The sequence below is a fragment of the Oncorhynchus nerka genome, linkage group LG14, assembly GCF_034236695.1.
Source record: "Oncorhynchus nerka isolate Pitt River linkage group LG14, Oner_Uvic_2.0, whole genome shotgun sequence".
Classification (NCBI taxonomy): Eukaryota; Metazoa; Chordata; class Actinopteri; order Salmoniformes; family Salmonidae; genus Oncorhynchus; species Oncorhynchus nerka.
The window spans coordinates 90,123,624-90,147,849 of NC_088409.1; the positions used below are offsets into that span (position 1 = coordinate 90,123,624).

At 44.7% G+C, this 24,226-nt stretch overlaps 1 protein-coding gene across 3 annotated transcripts in view; it reads right to left on the reverse strand.

The window, feature by feature from the left end:
- Positions 1–263: 263 nt before the first annotated feature.
- Positions 264–24,226, reverse strand: part of LOC115115121 (tumor necrosis factor receptor superfamily member 19L-like) — a 61,492-nt gene continuing 37,529 nt past the window's right edge. For 2 of the 3 annotated variants that reach the window (XM_065000530.1, XM_065000529.1), the window contains exons 4-11: positions 22,301–22,485; positions 20,355–20,404; positions 19,928–20,215; positions 15,348–15,428; positions 14,801–14,879; positions 1,599–1,955; positions 1,345–1,504; positions 264–751 (exon numbers count right to left, since the gene is read on the reverse strand). In XM_065000530.1, coding sequence (XP_064856602.1) covers positions 740–751; positions 1,345–1,504; positions 1,599–1,955; positions 14,801–14,879; positions 15,348–15,428; positions 19,928–20,215; positions 20,355–20,404; positions 22,301–22,485 — 1,212 coding nt within the window. In that variant the 3' untranslated portion in view covers positions 264–739. The remainder of the gene's footprint in view (positions 752–1,344; positions 1,505–1,598; positions 1,956–14,800; positions 14,880–15,347; positions 15,429–19,927; positions 20,216–20,354; positions 20,405–22,300; positions 22,486–24,226) is intronic. The other variant, XM_065000531.1, reaches the window with a different exon arrangement.

A 24,226-nucleotide genomic window follows, 5' to 3' on the forward strand; every position in this document is an offset into this window, starting at 1 on the left:
TTAAATGCCATCTATAAGAGCTGAAGAGTACAACATGTAGTTCATGCTGCTTGCATTTCATTATGTCTCTCTCTCAATGTTGGAGCTCAACCACCAAGTATTTGCTAGATAAGACTACATTCAACATGATCAAGAAGACCTAAAACTTCAGAAGGCCTAAAACTTCCGCTAAGCGCTTCAAACACAAGACGTGCTAAATCGTTTAAATAGCTAAATCTGTTATAAAAATGATTCAAAGTTTTATCTAGACAAAACATGTGAGTTGTTTTCTATAATACTTGTTATTGTGTGTGTGTGTTTGTGTGAATGTAGACCTACCGTGTGTGTGTGTGTGTGTGTGTGAGAATGTAGACATATCGTGTATGTGTGTGTGTGTCTGTATTGCAGTATCAAGTGCAGACAGTGTTAAGGTCCTCCAACCTGTCCAGAGTCTTATGGAAGCACAACCACACGCCTGGGTTAATTAATAGTTTGTTCCTTCTCTCTTCTCCTCCCTGCCACTAAAGACAGAGGATTATTGCTCAACAATAGGATAAAATACAAGTTGATTGTGTTATAAATATGAGTGTTTCCCTGTGTCTGGCATCCAGGCTAAGTTCCCAACAAGCACCCAGGCTAACTTCCCAAATCCCAACAAAGAGGAAAATCAACCTCTCTGGTCACCGTTTTGGAATCCCATCGCATCCTTTGCTCAGCGAGGTAGAGTTATTTTTTACCCAGCATTCACCACTGCAAATGTTTAGCTGTTAACCTGAGAGAGAGAGAGAGAGAGAGAGAGAGAGAGAGAGAGAGAGAGAGAGAGAGAGAGAGAGAGAGAGAGAGAGAGAGAGAGAGAGAGAGAGAGAGAGAGAGATTATTAGAATGGTTGACCATTGACTCACAGGATGTTGTCTCACAGGAATGGGACTTGAGGTGGTGTGTGTGTGTTCCCAATATCCCCACTAGGGGTCAGTAGCTTCCTCACTAACTGTCAGCATTGACAAGCCATGAATGAACCGTGATTTATGTACGTCTCACGTTTAAATGTGCTGAGCTAGACGTGTGTGTTTTTGTCACTGATGACTAACTAGGGAGGGTGTGTGTGTGTGTGTGGTGGAGGGAGTTCTTCCCCCGACACCACAATGACAGGCAACGTGTTACTATTTCAGAATTAAGCAGTCACTAGAAGAATATGCCTTCCTGTGTGTGTGTGTGTGCTTCCCAGGGACTCCTGGGAGAAGTCAACGACACTCCAAGAATCAGAATGTTCAGTGGACTGGAGAGAAGAAGAAGAGAGGTGGTGAAAATACAATGAGAGGAACGACGAGAGGGAGAATCAGCAAGAGAAAAGGAAGTGACCGGCACCTCCTGTGTACCCCTGGCAGCTGATGAGGATGAAGACGAGGATGACTTGTTCCCCCCCAGCAGAGATGCGTCTTCCACTGAGTCTGAGTCACTAGACTCTGGTCGGAACGTCATCCCCACGGAACCAGGCCTCTGCTCCTGAATCTGAGCCACCTGAAACCTGTCAATCAAACAGAAGATTGGCACACGGTGCATGCGTGTACGTATGTGTGTATAGAATGTGTGTTTGTGTGTGTGTGTGTTTCCATCCTCACCTCCCAACAGACCGGGTCACCTCCCCAGGTATCCTCCACTCCCCCTTAGGGAGTGACTCTAACCCAGGGCTGGGGGTCTGGGAGATCTTAGGGGGGGAGTGGTGTGTGTCCACGGGGGGCAGGAGAGGGGTCTTCTGGAGGGACTGGAGGTCCAGAGGGGTCTTCTGGAGGGACTGTGGTGGTTTGAGGGGGCCGAGGAGGATGGGAGGCCATTTCTTCTGGGCACAGCGGGAGCAGCAGTAGCCGTGTCGGGGGCCAGACAGGCCAGACAGACCAGAGATGGTGTGGAGGTGAGACTGGTGAGGACACAGTCTGGGCAGGGAGAGGAACTGAGTCAGAGGAGACAGCACCGGAAACCTGGGTCGGGGGGAGAATGGGAGGGATAAAGAGAGAGAGAGAAACAAGAGGAATTAGCGATACAAAATGGTGACATATGGCCAACCCATTTTAAAACGCTCTACAACACCGTTCAAATTGACACAAACGCAGAACAACGCCAAATTCATGAGGAGTTGAATGGATTAGAAAAAGCTATAAAGGACAATCAAAATCCACTGGACTCCCCAATTACTGACCAGGAGCTCTATAAGAAACTAAACTATTACTGACCAGGAGCTCTATAAGAAACTAAACTATTACTGACCAGGAGCTCTATAAGAAACTAAACTATTACTGACCAGGAGCTCTATAAGAAACTTCAGGTTCTCAAATTTAAAAAACCCTGCGAACCTGATGGCATCCTAAATGAGATGCTCAAACTCACTAGTGCAAAATTACAATTGGCTTTATTAAAACGGTTTAATTTGATCCTGAGTGTAGGTTATTTCCATAACATCTGGAATCAAGGACTCATAACCCCAATCTTTAAGAACGTAGACAAATGTGACCCTAACAATTCCAGAGGCATTTGTGTGAACAGTAACCTGGGGAAGGTTTTCTGTAGTATTATAAATGTAAGAGTTCTCAACTTCCTTAATAAGCACAATGTCTTGAGTAAAAGACTAATTAGATTTATACCAAAACATCGCACAACTAATCATATTTACACCCTACACACCCAGATAGATAAACATGTCCACCAAAATAATACCAAAATATACACTTGCTTTATCGACTTCCAAAAAGCATTTGATTCTATTTGGAATACAGGATCCTATACAGAATCCTATAACCTGTCTGTAACCTGTCCTATAACCGGTGGTCTATAAACTGTCCTGCAACCTGTCCTGTAACCTGTGGTCTACACCCTGTCCTGTAACCTGTGGTCTATACCCTGTCCTGTAACCTGTGGTCTATACCCTGTCCTGTAACCTGTGGTCTATAACCTGTCCTGTAACCTGTGGTCTATAACCTGTCCTATAACCTGTCCTGTAACCTGTGGTCTATAACCTGTCCTGTAACCTGTCCTATAACCTGTGGTCTATACCCTGTCCTGTAACCTGTGGTCTATAACCTGTCCTGTAACCTGTCCTATAACCTGTGGTCTATAACCTGTCCTGTAACCTGTGGTCTATAACCTGTCCTGTAACCTGTGGTCTGTAACCTGTGGTATATAACCTGTCCTATAACCTGTCCTGTAACCTGTGGTCTATACCCTGTCCTGTAACCTGTGGTCTATAAACTGTCCTGCAACCTGTCATATAACCTGTCCTATATCCTGTGGTCTATACCCTGTCCTGTAACCTGTGGTCTACACCCTGTCCTGTAACCTGTGGTCTATACCCTGTCCTGTAACCTGTCCTATAACCTGTGGTCTATACCCTGTCCTATAAATGCCCTGTAACCTGTGGTCTATACCCTGTCCTATAATCTGTCCTGTAACCTGTGGTCTATAACCTGTCCTGTAACCTGTGGTCTACACCCTGTCATGTAACCTGTCCTATAACTTGTGGTCTATACCCTGTCCTATAAATGCCCTGTGACCTGTGGTCTATACCCTGTCCTATAACCTGTCCTGTAACCTATGGTCTATAACCTGTCCTATAACCTGTCCTGTAACCTGTGGTCTATACCCTGTCCTATAACCTGTCCTGTAACCTGTGGTCTATACCCTGTCCTGTAACCTGTGGTCTATAAACTGTCCTGCAACCTGTCCTATAACCTGTGGTCTATAACCTGTCCTATAACCTGTGGTCTATACCCTGTCCTGTAACCTGTGGTCTATACCCTGTCCTGTAACCAGTCCTGTAACCTGTCCTATAACCTGTGGTCTATACCCTGTCCTGTAACCTGTCCTATAACCTGTCCTATAACCTGTGGTCTATAACCTGTCCTGTAACCTGTCCTGTAACCTGTGGTCTATAACCTGTCCTGTAACCTGTCCTATAACCTGTGGTCCTATAACCTGTCCTAACACCTGTCCTGTAACCTGTGGTCTATAACCTGTGGTCTATAACCTGTCCTGTAACCTGTGGTCTATACCCTATCCTGTAACCTGAGGTCTATAAACTGTCCTGCAACCTGTCCTATAACCTGTCCTATAACCTGTGGTCTATACCCTGTCCTGTAACCTGTGGTCTACACCCTGTCCTGTAACCTGTGGTCTATACCCTGTCCTGTAACCTGTGGTCTACACCCTGTCCTGTAACCTGTGGTCTATACCCTGTCCTGTAACCTGTCCTATAACCTGTGGTCTATACCCTGTCCTATAAATACCCTGTAACCTGTGGTCTATACCCTGTCCTATAACCTGTCCTGTAACCTGTGGTCTACAACCTGTCCTGTAACCTGTGGTCTATACCCTGTCCTGTAACCTGTGGTCTTTACCCTGTCCTGTAACCTGTCCTATAACCTGTGGTCTATACCCTGTCCTATAAATGCCCTGTAACCTGTGGTCTATACCCTTCCCTATACCCTGTCCTGTAACCTGTGGTCTATAACCTGTCCTGTAACCTGTGGTCTATACCCTGTCCTGTAACCGGTCCTGTAACCTGTGGTCTATACCCTGTCCTATAACCTGTCCTGTAACCTGTGGTCTATAACCTGTCCTGTAACCTGTGGTCTACACCCTGTCCTGTAACCTGTGGTCTACACCCTGTCCTGTAACCTGTGGTCTATACCCTGTCCTGTAACCTGTGGTCTATACCCTGTCCTGTAACCTGTGGTCTACACCCTGTCCTGTAACCTGTGGTCTATACCCTGTCCTGCAACCTGTCCTATAACCTGTGGTCTATAACCTGTCCTGTAACCTGTCCTATAACCTGTGGTCTATAGCCTGTCCTGTAACCTGTGGTCTATACCCTGTCCTGTAACCAGTCCTGTAACCTGTCCTATAACCTGTGGTCTATACCCTGTCCTGTAACCTGTCCTGTAACCTGTGGTCTATACCCTGTCCTGTAACCTGTGGTCTATACCCTGTCCTGTAACCTGTGGTCTTTACCCTGTCCTGTAACCTGTCCTATAACCTGTGGTCTATACCCTGTCCTATAAATGCCCTGTAACCTGTGGTCTACACCCTGTCCTGTAACCTGTGGTCTATAACCTGTCCTGTAATCTGTCCTATAACCTGTGGTCTATACCCTGTCCTGTAACCTGTGGTCTATAACCTGTCCTGTAACCTGTCCTATAACCTGTGGTCTTTACCCTGTCCTGTAACCTGTCCTGTAACCTGTGGTCTATAACCTGTCCTGTAACCTGTGGTCTATAACCTGTCCTATAACCTGTCCTGTAACCTGTGGTCTATAACCTGTCCTATAACCTGTGGTCTATAACCTGTCCTATACCCTGTCCTGTAACCTGTTGTCTATAACCTGTCCTGTAACCTGTCCTATAACCTGTGGTCTATAACCTGTCCTGTAACCTGTGCTCTATAAACTGTCCTATAACCTGTCCTATAACCTGTGGTCTATAACCTGTCCTATAACCTGTCCTGTAACCTGTGGTCTATAACCTATCCTGTAACCTGTGGTCTATAACCTGTGGTCTATAACCTGTCCTATAACCTGTCCTGTAACCTGTGGTCTATACCCTGTCCTGTAACCTGTGGTCTATACCCTGTCCTATAAATGCCCTGTAACCTGTGGTCTATACCCTGTCCTATAACCTGTCCTGTAACCTGTGGTCTATACCTTGTCCTGTAACCTGTGGTCTATACCCTGTCCTGTAACCTGTGGTCTATACCCTGTCCTGTAACCTGTGGTCTTTACCCTGTCCTATAACCTGTGGTCTATACCCTGTCCTATAAATGCCCTGTAACCTGTGGTCTATACCCTGTCCTGTAACCGGTCCTGTAACCTGTGGTCTATACCCTGTCCTATAACCTGTCCTGTAACCTGTGGACTATACCCTGTCCTATAACCTGTCCTGTAACCTGTGGTCTATACCCTGTCCTGTAACCTGTGGTCTATAAACTGTCCTGCAACCTGTCCTATAACCTGTGGTCTATAACCTGTCCTGTAACCTGTGGTCTATACCCTGTCCTGTAACCTGTGGTGTATACCCTGTCCTGTAACCAGTCCTGTAACCTGTCCTATAACCTGTGGTCTATACCCTGTCCTGTAACCTGTCCTGTAACCTGTCATGTAACCTGTGGTCTTTACCCTGTCCTGTAACCTGTCCTATAACCTGTGGTCTATACCCTGTCCTATAAATGCCCTGTAACCTGTGGTCTATACCCTGTCCTATAACCTGTCCTGTAACCTATGGTCTATAACCTGTCCTATAACCTGTCCTGTAACCTGTGGTCTATACCCTGTCCTATAACCTGTCCTGTAACCTGTGGTCTATACCCTGTCCTGTAACCTGTGGTCTATAAACTGTCCTGCAACCTGTCCTATAACCTGTGGTCTATAACCTGTCCTATAACCTGTGGTCTATACCCTGTCCTGTAACCTGTGGTCTATACCCTGTCCTGTAACCTGTCCTGTAACCTGTCCTATAACCTGTGGTCTATACCCTGTCCTGTAACCTGTCCTATAACCTGTCCTATAACCTGTGGTCTATAACCTGTCCTGTAAACTGTGGTCTATAACCTGTCCTGTAACCTGTCCTATAACCTGTGGTCCTATAACCTGACCTAACACCTGTCCTGTAACCTGTGGTCTATAACCTGTCCTGTAACCTGTGGTCTATACCCTATCCTGTAACCTGAGGTCTATAAACTGTCCTGCAACCTGTCCTATAACCTGTGGTCTATACCCTGTCCTGTAACCTGTGGTCTACACCCTGTCCTGTAACCTGTGGTCTATACCCTGTCCTGTAACCTGTGGTCTACACCCTGTCCTGTAACCTGTGGTCTATACCCTGTCCTGTAACCTGTCCTATAACCTGTGGTCTATACCCTGTCCTATAAATACCCTGTAACCTGTGGTCTATACCCTGTCCTATAACCTGTCCTGTAACCTGTGGTCTACAACCTGTCCTGTAACCTGTGGTCTATACCCTGTCCTGTAACCTGTGGTCTTTACCCTGTCCTGTAACCTGTCCTATAACCTGTGGTCTATACCCTGTCCTATAAATGCCCTGTAACCTGTGGTCTATACCCTTCCCTATACCCTGTCCTGTAACCTGTGGTCTATAACCTGTCCTGTAACCTGTGGTCTATACCCTGTCCTGTAACCGGTCCTGTAACCTGTGGTCTATACCCTGTCCTATAACCTGTCCTGTAACCTGTGGTCTATAACCTGTCCTGTAACCTGTGGTCTACACCCTGTCCTGTAACCTGTGGTCTACACCCTGTCCTGTAACCTGTGGTCTATACCCTGTCCTGTAACCTGTGGTCTATACCCTGTCCTGTAACCTGTGGTCTACACCCTGTCCTGTAACCTGTGGTCTATACCCTGTCCTGCAACCTGTCCTATAACCTGTGGTCTATAACCTGTCCTGTAACCTGTCCTATAACCTGTGGTCTATAGCCTGTCCTGTAACCTGTGGTCTATACCCTGTCCTGTAACCTGTCCTGTAACCTGTCCTATAACCTGTGGTCTATACCCTGTCCTGTAACCTGTCCTGTAACCTGTGGTCTATACCCTGTCCTGTAACCTGTGGTCTATACCCTGTCCTGTAACCTGTGGTCTATACCCTGTCCTGTAACCTGTCCTATAACCTGTGGTCTATACCCTGTCCTATAAATGCCCTGTAACCTGTGGTCTACACCCTGTCCTGTAACCTGTGGTCTATAACCTGTCCTGTAATCTGTCCTATAACCTGTGGTCTATACCCTGTCCTGTAACCTGTGGTCTATAACCTGTCCTGTAACCTGTCCTATAACCTGTCTTTACCCTGTCCTGTAACCTGTCCCTGTCCTGTAACCTGTCCTGTAACCTGTGGTCTATAACCTGTCCTGTAACCTGTGGTCTATAACCTGTCCTATAACCTGTCCTATAACCTGTGGTCTATAACCTGTCCTATACCCTGTCCTGTAACCTGTTGTCTATAACCTGTCCTGTAACCTGTCCTATAACCTGTGGTCTATAACCTGTCCTATAACCTGTCCTGTAACCTGTGGTCTATAACCTGTCCTGTAACCTGTGGTCTATAAACTGTCCTATAACCTGTCCTATAACCTGTGGTCTATAACCTGTCCTATAACCTGTCCTGTAACCTGTGGTCTATACCCTGTCCTGTAACCTGTCCTGTAACCTGTGGTCTATAACCTGTGGTCTATAACCTGTCCTAAAACCTGTCCTGTAACCTGTGGTCTATACCCTGTCCTGTAACCTGTGGTCTACACCCTGTCCTATAACCTGTGCCCTGTAACCTGTGGTCCTATACCCCTGTCCTATAACCTGTCCTGTAACCTGTGGTCTATACCCTGTCCTGTAACCTGTGGTCTAACCCTGTCCTGTAACCTGTGGTCTATACCCTGTCCTGTAACCTGTGGTCTATACCCTGTCCTGTAACCTGTCCTATAACCTGTGGTCTATACCCTGTCCTATAAATGCCCTGTAACCTGTGGTCTATACCCTGTCCTGTAACCTGTCCTGTAACCTGTGGTCTATAACCTGTCCTATAACCTGTCCTGTAACCTGTGGTCTATACCCTGTCCTATAACCTGTCCTGTAACCTGTGGTCTATACCCTGTCCTGTAACCTGTGGTCTATAAACTGTCCTGCAACCTGTCCTATAACCTGTGGTCTATAACCTGTCCTGTAACCTGTGGTCTATACCTGTCCTGTAACCTGTGGTCTATACCCTGTCCTGTAACCTGTCCTGTAACCTGTCCTATAACCTGTGGTCTATACCCTGTCCTGTAACCTGTCCTGTAACCTGTCATGTAACCTGTGGTCTTTACCCTGTCCTGTAACCTGTCCTATAACCTGTGGTCTATACCCTGTCCTATAAATGCCCTGTAACCTGTGGTCTATACCCTGTCCTATAACCTGTCCTGTAACCTATGGTCTATAACCTGTCCTATAACCTGTCCTGTAACCTGTGGTCTATACCCTGTCCTGTAACCTAACCTGTCCTGTAACCTGTGGTCTATACCCTGTCCTGTAACCTGTGGTCTATAAACTGTCCTGCAACCTGTCCTATAACCTGTGGTCTATAACCTGTCCTATAACCTGTGGTCTATACCCTGTCCTGTAACCTGTGGTCTATACCCTGTCCTGTAACCTGTCCTATAACCTGTGGTCTATAACCTGTCCTGTAACCTGTGGTCTATAACCTGTCCTGTAACCTGTCCTATAACCGGTGGTCCTATAACCTGTCCTATCACCTGTCCTGTAACCTGTGGTCTATAACCTGTCCTGTAACCTGTGGTCTATACCCTATCCTGTAACCTGAGGTCTATAAACTGTCCTGAAACCTGTCCTATAACCTGTCCCCTATAACCTATACCCTGTCCTGTAACCTGTGGTCTATACCCTGTCCTGTAACCTGTGGTCTACACCCTGTCCTGTAACCTGTGGTCTATACCCTGTCCTGTAACCTGTGGTCTACACCCTGTCCTGTAACCTGTGGTCTATACCCTGTCCTGTAACCTGTCCTATAACCTGTGGTCTATACCCTGTCCTATAAATACCCTGTAACCTGTGGTCTATACCCTGTCCTATAACCTGTCCTGTAACCTGTGGTCTACAACCTGTCCTGTAACCTGTGGTCTATACCCTGTCCTGTAACCTGTGGTCTTTACCCTGTCCTGTAACCTGTGGTCTATACCCTGTCCTATAAATGCCCTGTAACCTGTGGTCTATACCCTTGTACCCTATACCCTGTCCTGTAACCTGTGGTCTATAACCTGTCCTGTAACCTGTGGTCTATACCTGTCCTGTAACCGTCCTGTAACCTGTGGTCTATACCCTGTCCTATAACCTGTCCTGTAACCTGTGGTCTATAACCTGTCCTGTAACCTGTGGTCTACACCCTGTCCTGTAACCTGTGGTCTACACCCTGTCCTGTAACCTGTGGTCTATACCCTGTCCTGTAACCTGTGGTCTATACCCTGTCCTGTAACCTGTGGTCTACACCCTGTCCTGTAACCTGTGGTCTATACCCTGTCCTGCAACCTGTCCTATAACCTGTGGTCTATAACCTGTCCTGTAACCTGTCCTATAACCTGTGGTCTATAGCCTGTCCTGTAACCTGTGGTCTATACCCTGTCCTGTAACCTGTGGTCTATACCCTGTCCTATAACCTGTGGTCTATACCCTGTCCTGTAACCTGTCCTGTAACCTGTGGTCTATACCCTGTCCTGTAACCTGTGGTCTATACCCTGTCCTGTAACCTGTGGTCTTTACCCTGTCCTGTAACCTGTCCTATAACCTGTGGTCTATACCCTGTCCTATAAATGCCCTGTAACCTGTGGTCTACACCCTGTCCTGTAACCTGTGGTCTATAACCTGTCCTGTAATCTGTCCTATAACCTGTGGTCTATACCCTGTCCTGTAACCTGTGGTCTATAACCTGTCCTGTAACCTGTCCTATAACCTGTGGTCTTTACCCTGTCCTGTAACCTGTCCTGTAACCTGTGGTCTATAACCTGTCCTGTAACCTGTGGTCTATAACCTGTCCTATAACCTGTCCTGTAACCTGTGGTCTATAACCTGTCCTATAACCTGTGGTCTATAAACTGTCCTATAACCTGTCCTATAACCTGTGGTCTATAACCTGTCCTATAACCTGTCCTGTAACCTGTGGTCTATAACCTGTCCTGTAACCTGTGGTCTATAAACTGTCCTATAACCTGTCCTATAACCTGTGGTCTATAACCTGTCCTATAACCTGTCCTGTAACCTGTGGTCTATAACCTGTCCTGTAACCTGTGGTCTATAACCTGTGGTCTATAACCTGTCCTATAACCTGTCCTGTAACCTGTGGTCTATACCCTGTCCTGTAACCTGTGGTCTATACCCTGTCCTATAAATGCCCTGTAACCTGTGGTCTATACCCTGTCCTATAACCTGTCCTGTAACCTGTGGTCTATACCTTGTCCTGTAACCTGTGGTCTATACCCTGTCCTGTAACCTGTGGTCTATACCCTGTCCTGTAACCTGTGGTCTTTACCCTGTCCTGTAACCTGTCCTATAACCTGTGGTCTATACCCTGTCCTATAAATGCCCTGTAACCTGTGGTCTATACCCTGTCCTGTAACCGGTCCTGTAACCTGTGGTCTATACCCTGTCCTATAACCTGTCCTGTAACCTGTGGACTATACCCTGTCCTATAACCTGTCCTGTAACCTGTGGTCTATACCCTGTCCTGTAACCTGTGGTCTATAAACTGTCCTGCAACCTGTCCTATAACCTGTGGTCTATAACCTGTCCTGTAACCTGTGGTCTATACCCTGTCCTGTAACCTGTGGTGTATACCCTGTCCTGTAACCAGTCCTGTAACCTGTCCTATAACCTGTGGTCTATACCCTGTCCTGTAACCTGTCCTGTAACCTGTCATGTAACCTGTGGTCTTTACCCTGTCCTGTAACCTGTCCTATAACCTGTGGTCTATACCCTGTCCTATAAATGCCCTGTAACCTGTGGTCTATACCCTGTCCTATAACCTGTCCTGTAACCTGTGGTCTATACCCTGTCCTGTAACCTGTGGTCTTTACCCTGTCCTGTAACCTGTCCTATAACCTGTGGTCTATACCCTGTCCTATAAATGCCCTGTAACCTGTGGTCTATACCCTGTCCTATAACCTGTCCTGTAACCTGTGGACTATACCCTGTCCTATAACCTGTCCTGTAACCTGTGGTCTATACCCTGTCCTGTAACCTGTGGTCTATAAACTGTCCTGCAACCTGTCCTATAACCTGTGGTCTATAACCTGTCCTGTAACCTGTGGTCTATACCCTGTCCTGTAACCTGTGGTGTATACCCTGTCCTGTAACCAGTCCTGTAACCTGTCCTATAACCTGTGGTCTATACCCTGTCCTGTAACCTGTCCTGTAACCTGTCATGTAACCTGTGGTCTTTACCCTGTCCTGTAACCTGTCCTATAACCTGTGGTCTATACCCTGTCCTATAAATGCCCTGTAACCTGTGGTCTATACCCTGTCCTGTAACCTGTGGTCTATACCCTGTCCTGTAACCAGTACTGTAACCTGTGGTCTATACCCTGTCCTGTAACCATTCCTGTAACCTGTCCTATAACCTGTGGTCTACACCCTGTCCTGTAACCTGTAACCTGTGGCTATACCTTGTCCTGTAACCTGTGGTCTATAACCTGTCCCAAACCTATCCTATACCCTGTCCTGTAACCAGTCCTGTAACATGTCCTATAACATGTCCTATAACATGTCCTATAACCTGTCCTATAACCTGTCCTATAACCTGTGGTCTATACCCTGTCCTGTGATGATTGTGCCACTTTTCTCTCTCTATATGTATATGTTTATTGTTCTCTCTCTCCAATGGCTTCTAATACACCAGATGTATGTCCTTGAAGTGATTAATTCAAAATTGCACAGAGACGAAGGTATAAGGACAATTTAGTTCACAGGTGTCAAGGTCGTTTCATGGAGGGCAGAGTGTCTGCGTGTTTTCGTTCCTTCCTTGGACTTGATTGATGACTTAAGGTCACTGATTACTAAGGAACTCTCCTCACCTGGTTGTCTTGACAGCTTGCAGTACCCCGATCGGCCTTATTGAGTTACTCAATGAGAGGGGGCGGCACTGAGACGTCACTTCCTGGAGTAGCTCAAACTGTGCATGTCATGTCTTTGGGAGACACCATTTTAACTTCCTTTGATTAGATGTGTTATTGAGTCTTCACATAGGGTTGATATGTTACTGGAAAACGGTCTACATTTACCAGTAAACTACCAGAACTTTGGTATCTTTCAAGGATTTTATGTACCTATCACAAGATGTCTATATATGTTTTGTGTACCTATCACAAGACGTCTAGTGGCCCGTTTGGGGTACTTCAGATTATCACAGGTGTCTAATCATCTCTGGCCCTCTGTGTGGTCCTATCACATGTACAATATATGAAATATACGAACCATCAATATATGAACCATGAACTTAGTGAATACCATTGGTGTTTAATATGAGGATTTCAGCATGAAATATATTTTTTACACACTTTTATTTACTTTACTATGTCAAAATATATTTGTTGCTAATGTTTTGGCCTCAAACTGGTGGGAAAGTTATTCAAGTGTAAATGACCAAAGTTACAATAGATTGACCTAGATTTTCTGGTAATTACCAAAATTACTGAAGATTCCAGTAACTTTGGTAAATTACCGGTAGCTTTGCAACCCTTATATAGGAATGAGTGTTACCACGTGATCAATGGCTTTTGTCCATTCATATATACAGTAATTTCTCTTACCCTTCAGCAGTACGACTGAGTAAGGAATGTATTGTCTAGGCAGGGTCATTGCTCTGACCCAGAACACTAAGGTATGTATTGTCTAGGCAGGGTCATTGCTCTGACCCAGAACACTAAGGTATGTATTGTCTAGGCAGGGTCATTGCTCTGACCCAGAACACTAAGGTATGTATTGTCTAGGCAGGGTCATTGCTCTGACCCAGAACACTAAGGTATGTATTGTCTAGGCAGGGTCATTGCTCTGACCCAGAACACTAAGGTATGTATTGTCTAGGCAGGGTCATTGCTCTGACCCAGAACACTAAGGTATGTATTGTCTAGGCAGGGTCATTGCTCTGACCCAGAACACTAAGGTATGTATTGTCTAGGCAGGGTCATTGCTCTGACCCAGAACACTAAGGTATGTATTGTCTAGGCAGGGTCATTGCTCTGACCCAGAACACTAAGGTATGTATTATATACAGGGTCATTGCTCTGACCCAGAACACTAAGATATGTATTGTCTAGACAGGGTCATTGCTCTGACCCAGAACACTAAGGTATGTATTGTCTAGGCAGGGTCATTGCTCTGACCCAGAACACTAAGGTATGTATTGTCTAGGCAGGGTCATTGCTCTGACCCAGAACACTAAGGTATGTATTGTCTAGGCAGGGTCATTGCTCTGACCCAGAACACTAAGGTATGTATTGTCTAGGCAGGGTCATTGCTCTGACCCAGAACACTAAGGTATGTATTGTCTAGGCAGGGTCATTGCTCTGACCCAGAACACTAAGGTATGTATTATATACAGGGTCATTGCTCTGACCCAGAACACTAAGGTATGTATTATATACAGGGTCATTGCTCTGACCCAGAACACTAAGGTATGTATTATATACAAGGTCATTGCTCTGACCCAGAACACTAAGGTATGTATTATATACAGGGTCATTGCTCTGACCCAGAACACTAAGGTATGTATTGTATAGGCAGGGTCATTGCTCTGACCCAGAACACTAAGGTATGTATTGTCTAGGCAGGGTCATTGCTCTGACCCAGAACACTAAGGTATGTATTATCTAGGCAGGGTCATTGCTCTGACCCAGAACACTAAGGTATGTATTATATACAGGGTCATTGCTCTGACCCAGAACACTAAGGTATGTATTATATACAAGGTCATTGCTCTGACCCAGAACACTAAGGTATGTATTATATACAGGGTCATTGCTCTGACCCAGAACACTAAGGTATGTATTGTCTAGGCAGGGTCATTGCTCTGACCCAACACTAAGGTATGTATTGTCTAGACAGGGTCATTGCTCTGACCCAGAACACTAAGGTATGTATTATATACAGGGTCATTGCTCTGACCCAGAACACTAAGGTATGTATTATATACAGGGTCATTGCTCTGACCCAGAACACTAAGGTATGTATTATATACAGGGTCATTGCTCTGACCCAGAACACTAAGGTATGTATTATATACAGGGTCCTCACTTGATTGCGGAGGCTTTGCTGATGTCCATCTGTTTACTCTCGTACTCCAATAGCAGCTCCTCCAGGGCAGCAGCATTCTCTACAACACATACAGTGCTTCAGCAAATACTACAGAGAACAGCTGCATGAGTGATTACACACACACACACACACACACACACACACACACGCGTACACACACGCACACACACGTGGGGATTCCTTGGGGAAATCAAATCAAGTGTGATGACAGCACTCACCACAGTAACTCAATCGATCAATAGTGTTAGTCCCACAGCAGGGAAATGAATAGGCTGCTATTCATATTGAGGCAGTTAGTGGTTTCACTTAGCAGAGCCGTCTTTCTGTGTTTGCAGATCTGAAGAGACGGTATAGGAGGAAGTAACGTGGCTTAACCTGGGCCTTGTAGTGGGCATAGAAGAGCTTACAGCGCTGTTGTTTTGCTTCGGTTCTCCAAACACACAACTGGTAAAGGGCTAGGGGCTGCACTAGGATCAGGCCTATGAAATCAGAAGAAGCATTGACATCATCATAAAGGGACTGGTACCTTTCTTCTCTGTGATGAGGCGTACCAGAACACTGATGGTGTCTTCATTAGGGTCATCTACGATGTAGGGACAACCGTTACCTACAGAGAGAGAGGGGGAGAAAGAGAGGGGGGAGAGAGAGAGAAGGGGGGGAGAGAAACATTCAACATTACTGTTAGTAGTTGACTACCCAGAGATAATGACAGGTCATGTGAAAGTAGGCTACCAGAGAACTAAATAGGGACGACACTGGGATTCATCTTAGAAATAATAAACAATTCCACAGGGAATTGAACAAAACTTACTTTTCAACTGAATAAAGAAAAAGCTCTGGAAATGAGAGACTCTCCCTGTGTGAATGTGTGATGTGATGTGTGTTTGAGTGACTGAATAGAGACGTCAGTGGGATGGTATGTCAGACAACTTTAGGGCTGTGTACACCAACAGAGCTGATTAAGCTTGCTAAATCTCCCTAGTTCTCAACTATTCTCTCTCTCTCTCGCTCTCTCTGTCTCTCTCTTTCTCTCTGTCCCTCTGTCTGTCTCTCTGTCTCTGTCTCTCTGTCTATTTCATTCCACATTTCTCTCTGTCCCTCTGTCTGTCTGTCTGTCTCTGTCTCTTTCATTCCACATTTCTCTCTTGCTCCCTATAACTAAATATGTTGTATTCTCTATCTGCCCTCCTCTCTCTCTCATAAGGCTGACAGTCCTTGTATGAGAGCAACCAACAGAAGAGATGGAAGAAGCGAACAGATGGAGGCACTAGAATAGCTAACTCAGCTGCATGCTCCATTCAGCACTCTGTGTGTCTGTCTGTCTGTCTGTCTGTCTGTGTGTCTGTGTCTGTCTGTCTGTCTGTCTGTCTGTCTGTGTCTGTCTGTCTGTCTGTCTGTCTGTCTGTCTGTCTGTCTGTCTGTCTGTCTGTCTGTCTGTCTGTCTTTGTTCCACAACAATAGCTTCCTCTCCACCGTGAACAATGGTATTTCTGTCTGAGTCAGCCTATCTGTCTGTCAGACTGTACTTTGTCCATAGATCTACGCCTGAACTCTCCTCTGTAATTTCCATAGATCAGCATCTACTCCTCAATACTTTACCCAAAGCTGTAACTGTCTGTACTTTACCCAAAGCCATAGATCTCGCACAACTAACTACTCTCAATAATTTACCCAAAGCCACTACGCTGAACTAACTACTCCTCAATAATTTACCCAAAGCCATAGATCAGCTGAACTAACAGCCTCAAAGCCATTTACGCTTTACTCCTCAATACTTTTACCAAAAGCCATAGATCTGAACTACTCCTCAATACTTTACCCAAAGCCATAGATCTACGCTGAACTAACTACTCCTCAATACTTTACCAAAAGCCATAGATCAGACTAACACGAACTAACTACTCCTCAATACTTTACCCGCTGAACTAACTACTCCTCAATACTTTACCAAAAGCCATAGATCTACGCTGAACTAACTACTCCTCAATACTTTACCAAAAGCCATAGATCTACGCTGAACTAACTACTCCTCAATACTTTACCCAAAGCCATAGATCTACGCTGAACTAACTACTTCAATACTTTACCAAAGCCATAGATCTACGCTGAACTAACTACTCCTCAATAACCCAAAGCTGAAAGCCACTAAACTAACTACCCTCAATACTTTACCCAAAAGCCATAGATCTACGCCCTCAATACTTTACCCAAAGCCAGATCTACGCTGAACTAACTACTCCTCAATACTTTACCAAAAGCCATGATCTACGCTGAACTAACTACTCCTCAATACTTTACCCAAAGCCATAGATCTACGCTGAACTAACTACTCCTCAATACTTTACCAAAAGCCATAATCTAGCTGAACTAACTACTCCTCAATACTTTACCCAAAGATAGATCTACGCTGAACTAACTACTCCTCAATACTTTACCCAAAGCCATAGATCTACGCTGAACTAACTACTCCTCAATACTTTACCAAAAGCCTAACTGTCTGTCTACTTTAACTAACTGTCTTTGTTCCACAATAATTTACCCAAAAACCATAGATCTACGCTGAACTAACTACCATCAATACTTTACCCAAAGCCATCTACGCTGAACTAACTACTCCTCAATACTTTACCCAAAGCCATAGATCTACGCTGAACTAACTACTCCTCAATACTTTACCCAAAGCCATAGATCTACGCTGAACTAACTACTCCTCAATACTTTACCCAAAGCCATAGATCTACGCTGAACTAACTACTCCTCAATACTTTACCCAAAGCCATAGATCTACGCTGAACTAACTACTCCTCAATAATTTACCCAAAGCCATAGATCTACGCTGAACTAACTACTCCTCAATACTTTACCAAAAGCCATAGATCTACGCTGAACTAACTACTCCTCAATACTTTACCAAAAGCCATAGATCTACGCTGAACTAACTACTCCTCAATACTTTACCCAAAGCCATAGATCTACGCTGAACTAACTACTCCTCAATACTTTACCAAAAGCCATAGATCTACGCTGAACTAACTACTCCTCAATACTTTACCCAAAGCCATAGATCTACGCTGAACTAACTACTCCTCAATACTTTACCAAAAGCCATAGATCTACAAATGCAATCCACATATATGTATTCTGTATAGCTTGTACAACCCCATGCTCTCAAATGAGTGTTCACTGTGTCAGTGGAGGTTAAAAGAGAACTGACAGAAGAAAAGGTGTGTCTCACACACACACACACACACACACACACACACACACACACACATACATTAATGAGTAAAGTGCTGGTGTAAGAGAGAGACAGAGAAAGAGAAGGACAGAGAGAGAGAATAAAAGAGAGAGAGAGAGAGAGGACAGAGAGAGAAGAAAGAGAGAGAGAGAGACGAGAGAGAGACATAGATAGAGAAGGAGAGGGAGAGAGAGGGAGAGAGAGAAGGAGAGGGAGAGAGAGAAGGAGAGGGAGAGAGAGGGAGAGAGAGAAGGAGAGAGAAGGAGAGGGAGAGAGAAGGAGAGGGAGAGAGAGAGAGAGGAGAGGGAGAGGAGATAGAGGGAGAGAGAGAGAGAGGAGGGAGATAGAGGGAGAGAGAGAAGGAGAGGGAGAGATTGAGGGAGAGAGAGAGAGGGAGAGAGAGAAGGAGAGGGAGATAGAGAAGGAGAGAGAAGAAAAAAGGAAGAAATAAAGAGAGAGAGGGATAGAGCGAGAGAGACAGAGAGAAGAAAAGAGAGAGGAGAGGTAGAGAAGGAAAGAGAGAGAGAGAGAGAGAGAGAGAGACGGGAGAGGAAAGGAAAGGAGAAGTGGGTGATATGAGGGAGAGGAAAGGAGAGGAGACATTATTGAATAATTGATCTGGGAAAGGAGAGATAGACTGATAGTGTCTTGTTCCTCGTAGAGAGGGAGAGAAGCAGGAGGGGAGGGCGAGAGGGAGTTTCTCCATGCTACAGGGCAGCTACGGTTTCACAAGGGGATGGGGACTGAGACACTAGCAACATCAGACAGGAAGAGGGAGAAAACAAGATAAACAAGTCCAGCCCTGGTGTGACAGTGTAGCGGAGGTAAGCATGGACACAGCAACAGGAACCATAAACAGTCGTCAACGGAGACGACGCTGTAAGGCCAGGCCTATTGTAGAGACAGCTGTGTTTGGTGGCACAAACACACACACACACACACACACACACACACACACACACACACACACACACACACACACACACACACACAATCAAATAAAGATACACTCTCTCCTCACTGTGATCCTCATGCATCAAAGCAGAGCAAGAGATACAAAGGCAATGCCAACCAGATTGGGAGTGTGTGTGTGTGCGTGCGTGCGTGTGCGTGTGTTATGGAATTCCATCTGATCTTAAGGGGATTAGAATGTGTACTGTTCCCTTTGCGTCAGAGTTATTAGTTCCCCCCACCACACCCTCATTACATGGCTTATAGTCTAACATGACTACTGTCTATGAAAGGGGCTGAAAGAAAAATGGGATTTGTTTGTGCCCTGTGATATTGAGAGGTGTAGGTATTGTCTGTATCAGAGGATCTACTGTACATCACTGCCCTTAGAGAGATATCAGCTTATTCAGGAGCCTCCTTGTGTTCTGTAGAGACCTGCTTCCCAGTGTGTGACGCCCATGTGTATCCCCTTTACGTGTAAATATGTCAGATCTGAAACAGTGAGTCTGAGGATTCAGGTTTACTGTCCAGGGACAGATTTCAAATGTTAACTGAGAATATTTCAGCAATCGGATAGGATTAAATGTTAGAATCTGGGTTTTTTCAAAACTGTAACATTTGATTGTGATTCTCCGGATAGGGATAAGGATTTGGTAATGCAATCAGGCTTGAATGTCGATTTTGCGTTTTCTTTTCACTCAAATGTAGTGATTAGGACAGTTTTTCAGGGTTATCTTGATCCTACTAGACATGTGGATTCAGGATGGATTTAGGAAGGTGAAAGGTGAAAGGCCAAGACATGTCAATATAACTTAAGGTGAGGAGGTATAAAAAAACATTATTACATCTGAAAACCAAAGGTTTGTTATATTAAACTCTCTCGTGTCTCTCTCTCCCTAACACTCTGTCTCTCTTACCCTCTTTCTGTGGTGTGGCATTCTCCTCGTCTCCTCCCTCCTTCTCAGCAGTGCAGTGGTATCCTTTCTTCTTGAGGATATTACAGATGAGGATCCCCAGGAGTCCCATCACACAGAAGATTGGCACCAGGACGAACACGGCATACTCTGTACTCTTCTCCTCCGGGTTCCGCACTGCCGTACCGTTCACCGACAGGCCGCCACTTCCCGCCAAACCCTTACCTACCGTACGCACCGCACGCACGTGGGTAGACTGGGCCGGGGGGGCTGGGGAGAGATAAGGGGGAGCTAGGGTTTTGGGAAGGACAGAGAGAAACAGAGACATGAGAGAGAATATGACCCTGTTAAAACCATTATTCCACCAGTGGAAACATAATCACAGTGGTTGACTATGTGCTGGCGTGATATTGTTTCTGCCCACACTCACCTCTCACACAGACCAGGGTGGAGGCTGACCTCCCAGCAGTGGGGTGGAACCTAGAGGCACCAAACAATATTAATATCACAACAATACCATGTTATCATAGCAGTGTATTTCATTTCATGGTCCCATGTCATATTTACATTTTAGTCATTACATTTTTAGGAAGAAAAAACATGCTTGTTGCACTTGTTTGGTATATATTGAGATACACAGGGAGAGGGTAGTTATAGTCTCCTCATATTGAGGAACAGGGAGAGGGTAGTTATAGTCTCCTCATATTGAGGAACAGGGAGAGGGTAGTTATAGTCTCCTCATATTGAGGAACAGGGAGAGGGTAGTTATAGTCTCCTCATATTGAGGAACAGGGAGAGGGTAGTTATAGTCTCCTCATATTGAGGAACAGGGAGAGGGTAGTTATGGTCTCCTCATATTGAGGAACAGGGAGAGGGTAGTTATGGTCTCCTCATATTGAGGAACAGGGAGAGGGTAGTTATAGTCTCCTCATATTGAGGAACAGGGAGAGGGTAGTTATAGTCTCCTCATATTGAGGAACAGGGAGAGGGTAGTTATGGTCTCCTCATATTGAGGAACAGGGAGAGGGTAGTTATAGTCTCCTCATATTGAGGAACAGGGAGAGGGTAGTTATGGTCTCCTCATATTGAGGAACAGGGAGAGGGTAGTTATGGGGTCCTCATATTGAGGAACAGGGAGAGGGTAGTTATGGTCTCCTCATATTGAGGAACAGGGAGAGGGTAGTTATAGTCTCCTCATATTGAGGAACAGGGAGAGGGTAGTTATAGTCTCCTCATATTGAGGAACAGGGAGAGGGTAGTTATGGTCTCCTCATATTGAGGAACAGGGAGAGGGTAGTTATAGTCTCCTCATATTGAGGAACAGGGAGAGGGTAGTTATGGTCTCCTCATATTGAGGAACAGGGAGAGGGTAGTTATGGGGTCCTCATATTGAGGAACAGGGAGAGGGTAGTTATAGTCTCCTCATATTGAGGAACAGGGAGAGGGTAGTTATGGTCTCCTCATATTGAGGAACAGGGAGAGGGTAGTTATAGTCTCCTCATATTGAGGAACAGGGAGAGGGTAGTTATGGTGTCCTCATATTGAGGAACAGGGAGAGGGTAGTTATGGTGTCCTCATATTGAGGAACAGGGAGAGGGTAGTTATGGTGTCCTCATATTGAGGAACAGGGAGAGGGTAGTTATGGGGTCCTCATATTGAGGAACAGGGAGAGGGTAGTTATAGTCTCCTCATATTGAGGAACAGGGAGAGGGTAGTTATGGTGTCCTCATATTGAGGAACAGGGAGAGGGTAGTTATAGTCTCCTCATATTGAGGAACAGGGAGAGGGTAGTTATGGTGTCCTCATATTGAGGAACAGGGAGAGGGTAGTTATGGTGTCCTCATATTGAGGAACAGGGAGAGGGTAGTTATGGTGTCCTCATATTGAGGAACAGGGAGAGGGTAGTTATGGTGTCCTCATATTGAGGAACAGGGAGAGGGTAGTTATGGTCTCCTCATATTGAGGAACAGGGAGAGGGTAGTTATAGTCTCCTCATATTGAGGAACAGGAGAGGGTAGTTATAGTCTCCTCATATTGAGGAACAGGGAGAGGGTAGTTATGGTGTCCTCATATTGAGGAACAGGGAGAGGGTAGTTATGGTCTCCTCATATTGAGGAACAGGGAGAGGGTAGTTATAGTCTCCTCATATTGAGGAACAGGGAGAGGGTAGTTATGGTGTCCTCATATTGAGGAACAGGGAGAGGGTAGTTATGGTCTCCTCATATTGAGGAACAGGGAGAGGGTAGTTATAGTCTCCTCATATTGAGGAACAGGGAGAGGGTAGTTATAGTCTCCTCATATTGAGGAACAGGGAGAGGGTAGTTATGGTGTCCTCATATTGAGGAACAGGGAGAGGGTAGTTATGGGGATACATACCCAGACAGGCAGTCTCCGCAGACAGCATTAGAGTGTGATGTACCAGAGGTCACAGCCATTTTGTTGAGGACCCCGCAGGAGGAGTGTGGGCGACATTGATCAGAGTCATAGCCGTCTGAAAACGTGCCTGCTGGACAAGACTGACATTGCACCACCTCGCCTGGTCCCTTGACCTGCCCGCAAGCCTGGCAGGAGAAAACATCTTCACATCTCAGAACAGAGTAGATGAACCACTGTAATTACACACATACACTACAGTTGTTCTGTGTTCAATAAGACGTTCCAAAATGACTAACACTGCCGTTCTGGGCAGGAACTAAGATACATGACCTATTTTTCGGTTTCATATGAAATTGTGCAGAGACATATACTGTGTATATATATATATATATATAATATATATATATATATATATATATAAATATCCTGTATATATATACATGTATAATATACTGTATATATACAAATATACTGTATATATACAAATATACTGTATATATATATAAATATATTATATATATATATATATATATATACATATACTGTATATATATAAATGTATAATAAACTGTATATATACAAATATACTGTATATATATATAAAATATACTATATATATATAAATATACTATATATATATATACTATATATATATATACATATACTGTATATATATAAATGTATAATAAACTATGTATACAGATATACTGTATATATATAAATATACTATATACATATACTGTATATATATAAATGTATAATAAACTGTATATATACAAATATACTATATATATATATAAATATAATGTATATATATACATGTATATATGCTGTATATATACAAATATGCTGTATATATATAAATGTACTGTATATATATAAATATACTGTATATATAAATATATATAAATATACTGTGTACTGTATATAAAAATAATATATGTACAGTGGGGCAAAAAAGTATTTAGTCAGCCACCAATTGTGCAAGTTCTCCCACTTAAAAAGATGAGAGAGGCCTGTAATTTCATCATAGGTACACTTCAACTATGACAGACAAAAATAGAAAAAAAATCCAGAAAATCACATTGTAGGATTTTTAATGAATTTCTTTGCAAATTCTGGTGGAAAATAAGTATTTGGTCAATAACAAAAGTTTCTCAATACTTTGTTATATACCCTTTTGCCAACAAATGACAGAGGTCAGAGGTCGAACGTTTTCTGTAAGTCTTCACAAGGTTTTCACACACTGTTGCTGGTATTTTGGCCCATTCCTCCATGCAGATCTCCTCTAGAGCAGTGATGTTTTGGGGCTGTTGCTGGGCAACACGGACTTTCAACTCCCTCCAAAGATTTTCTATGGGGTTGAGATCTGGAGACTGGCTAGGCCACTCCAGGACCTTGAAATGCTTCTTACGGAGCCACTCCTTCGTTGCCCGGGCGGTGTGTTTGGGATCATTGTCATGCTGAAAGACCCAGCCATGTTTCATCTTCAATGCCCTTGCTGATGGAAGGAGGTTTTCACTCAAAATCTCACGATACATGGCCCCATTCATTCTTTCCTTTACACAGATCAGTCGTCCTGGTCCCTTTGCAGAAAAACAGCCCCAAAGCATGATGTTTCCACCCCCATGCTTCACAGTAGGTATGGTGTTCATCGGATGCAACTCAGCATTCTTTGTCCTCCAAACACGACGAGTTGAGTTTCTAACAAAAAGTTCTGTTTTGGTTTCATCTGACCATTTGACATACTCCCAATCTTCTTCTGGATCATCCAAATGCTCTCTAGCAAACTTCAGACGGGCCTGGACATGTACTGGCTTAAGCAGGGGGACACGTCTGGCACTGCAGGATTTGAGTCCCTGGCGGCGTAGTGTGTTACTGATGGTAGGCTTTGTTACTTTGGTCCCAGCTCTCTGCAGGTCATTC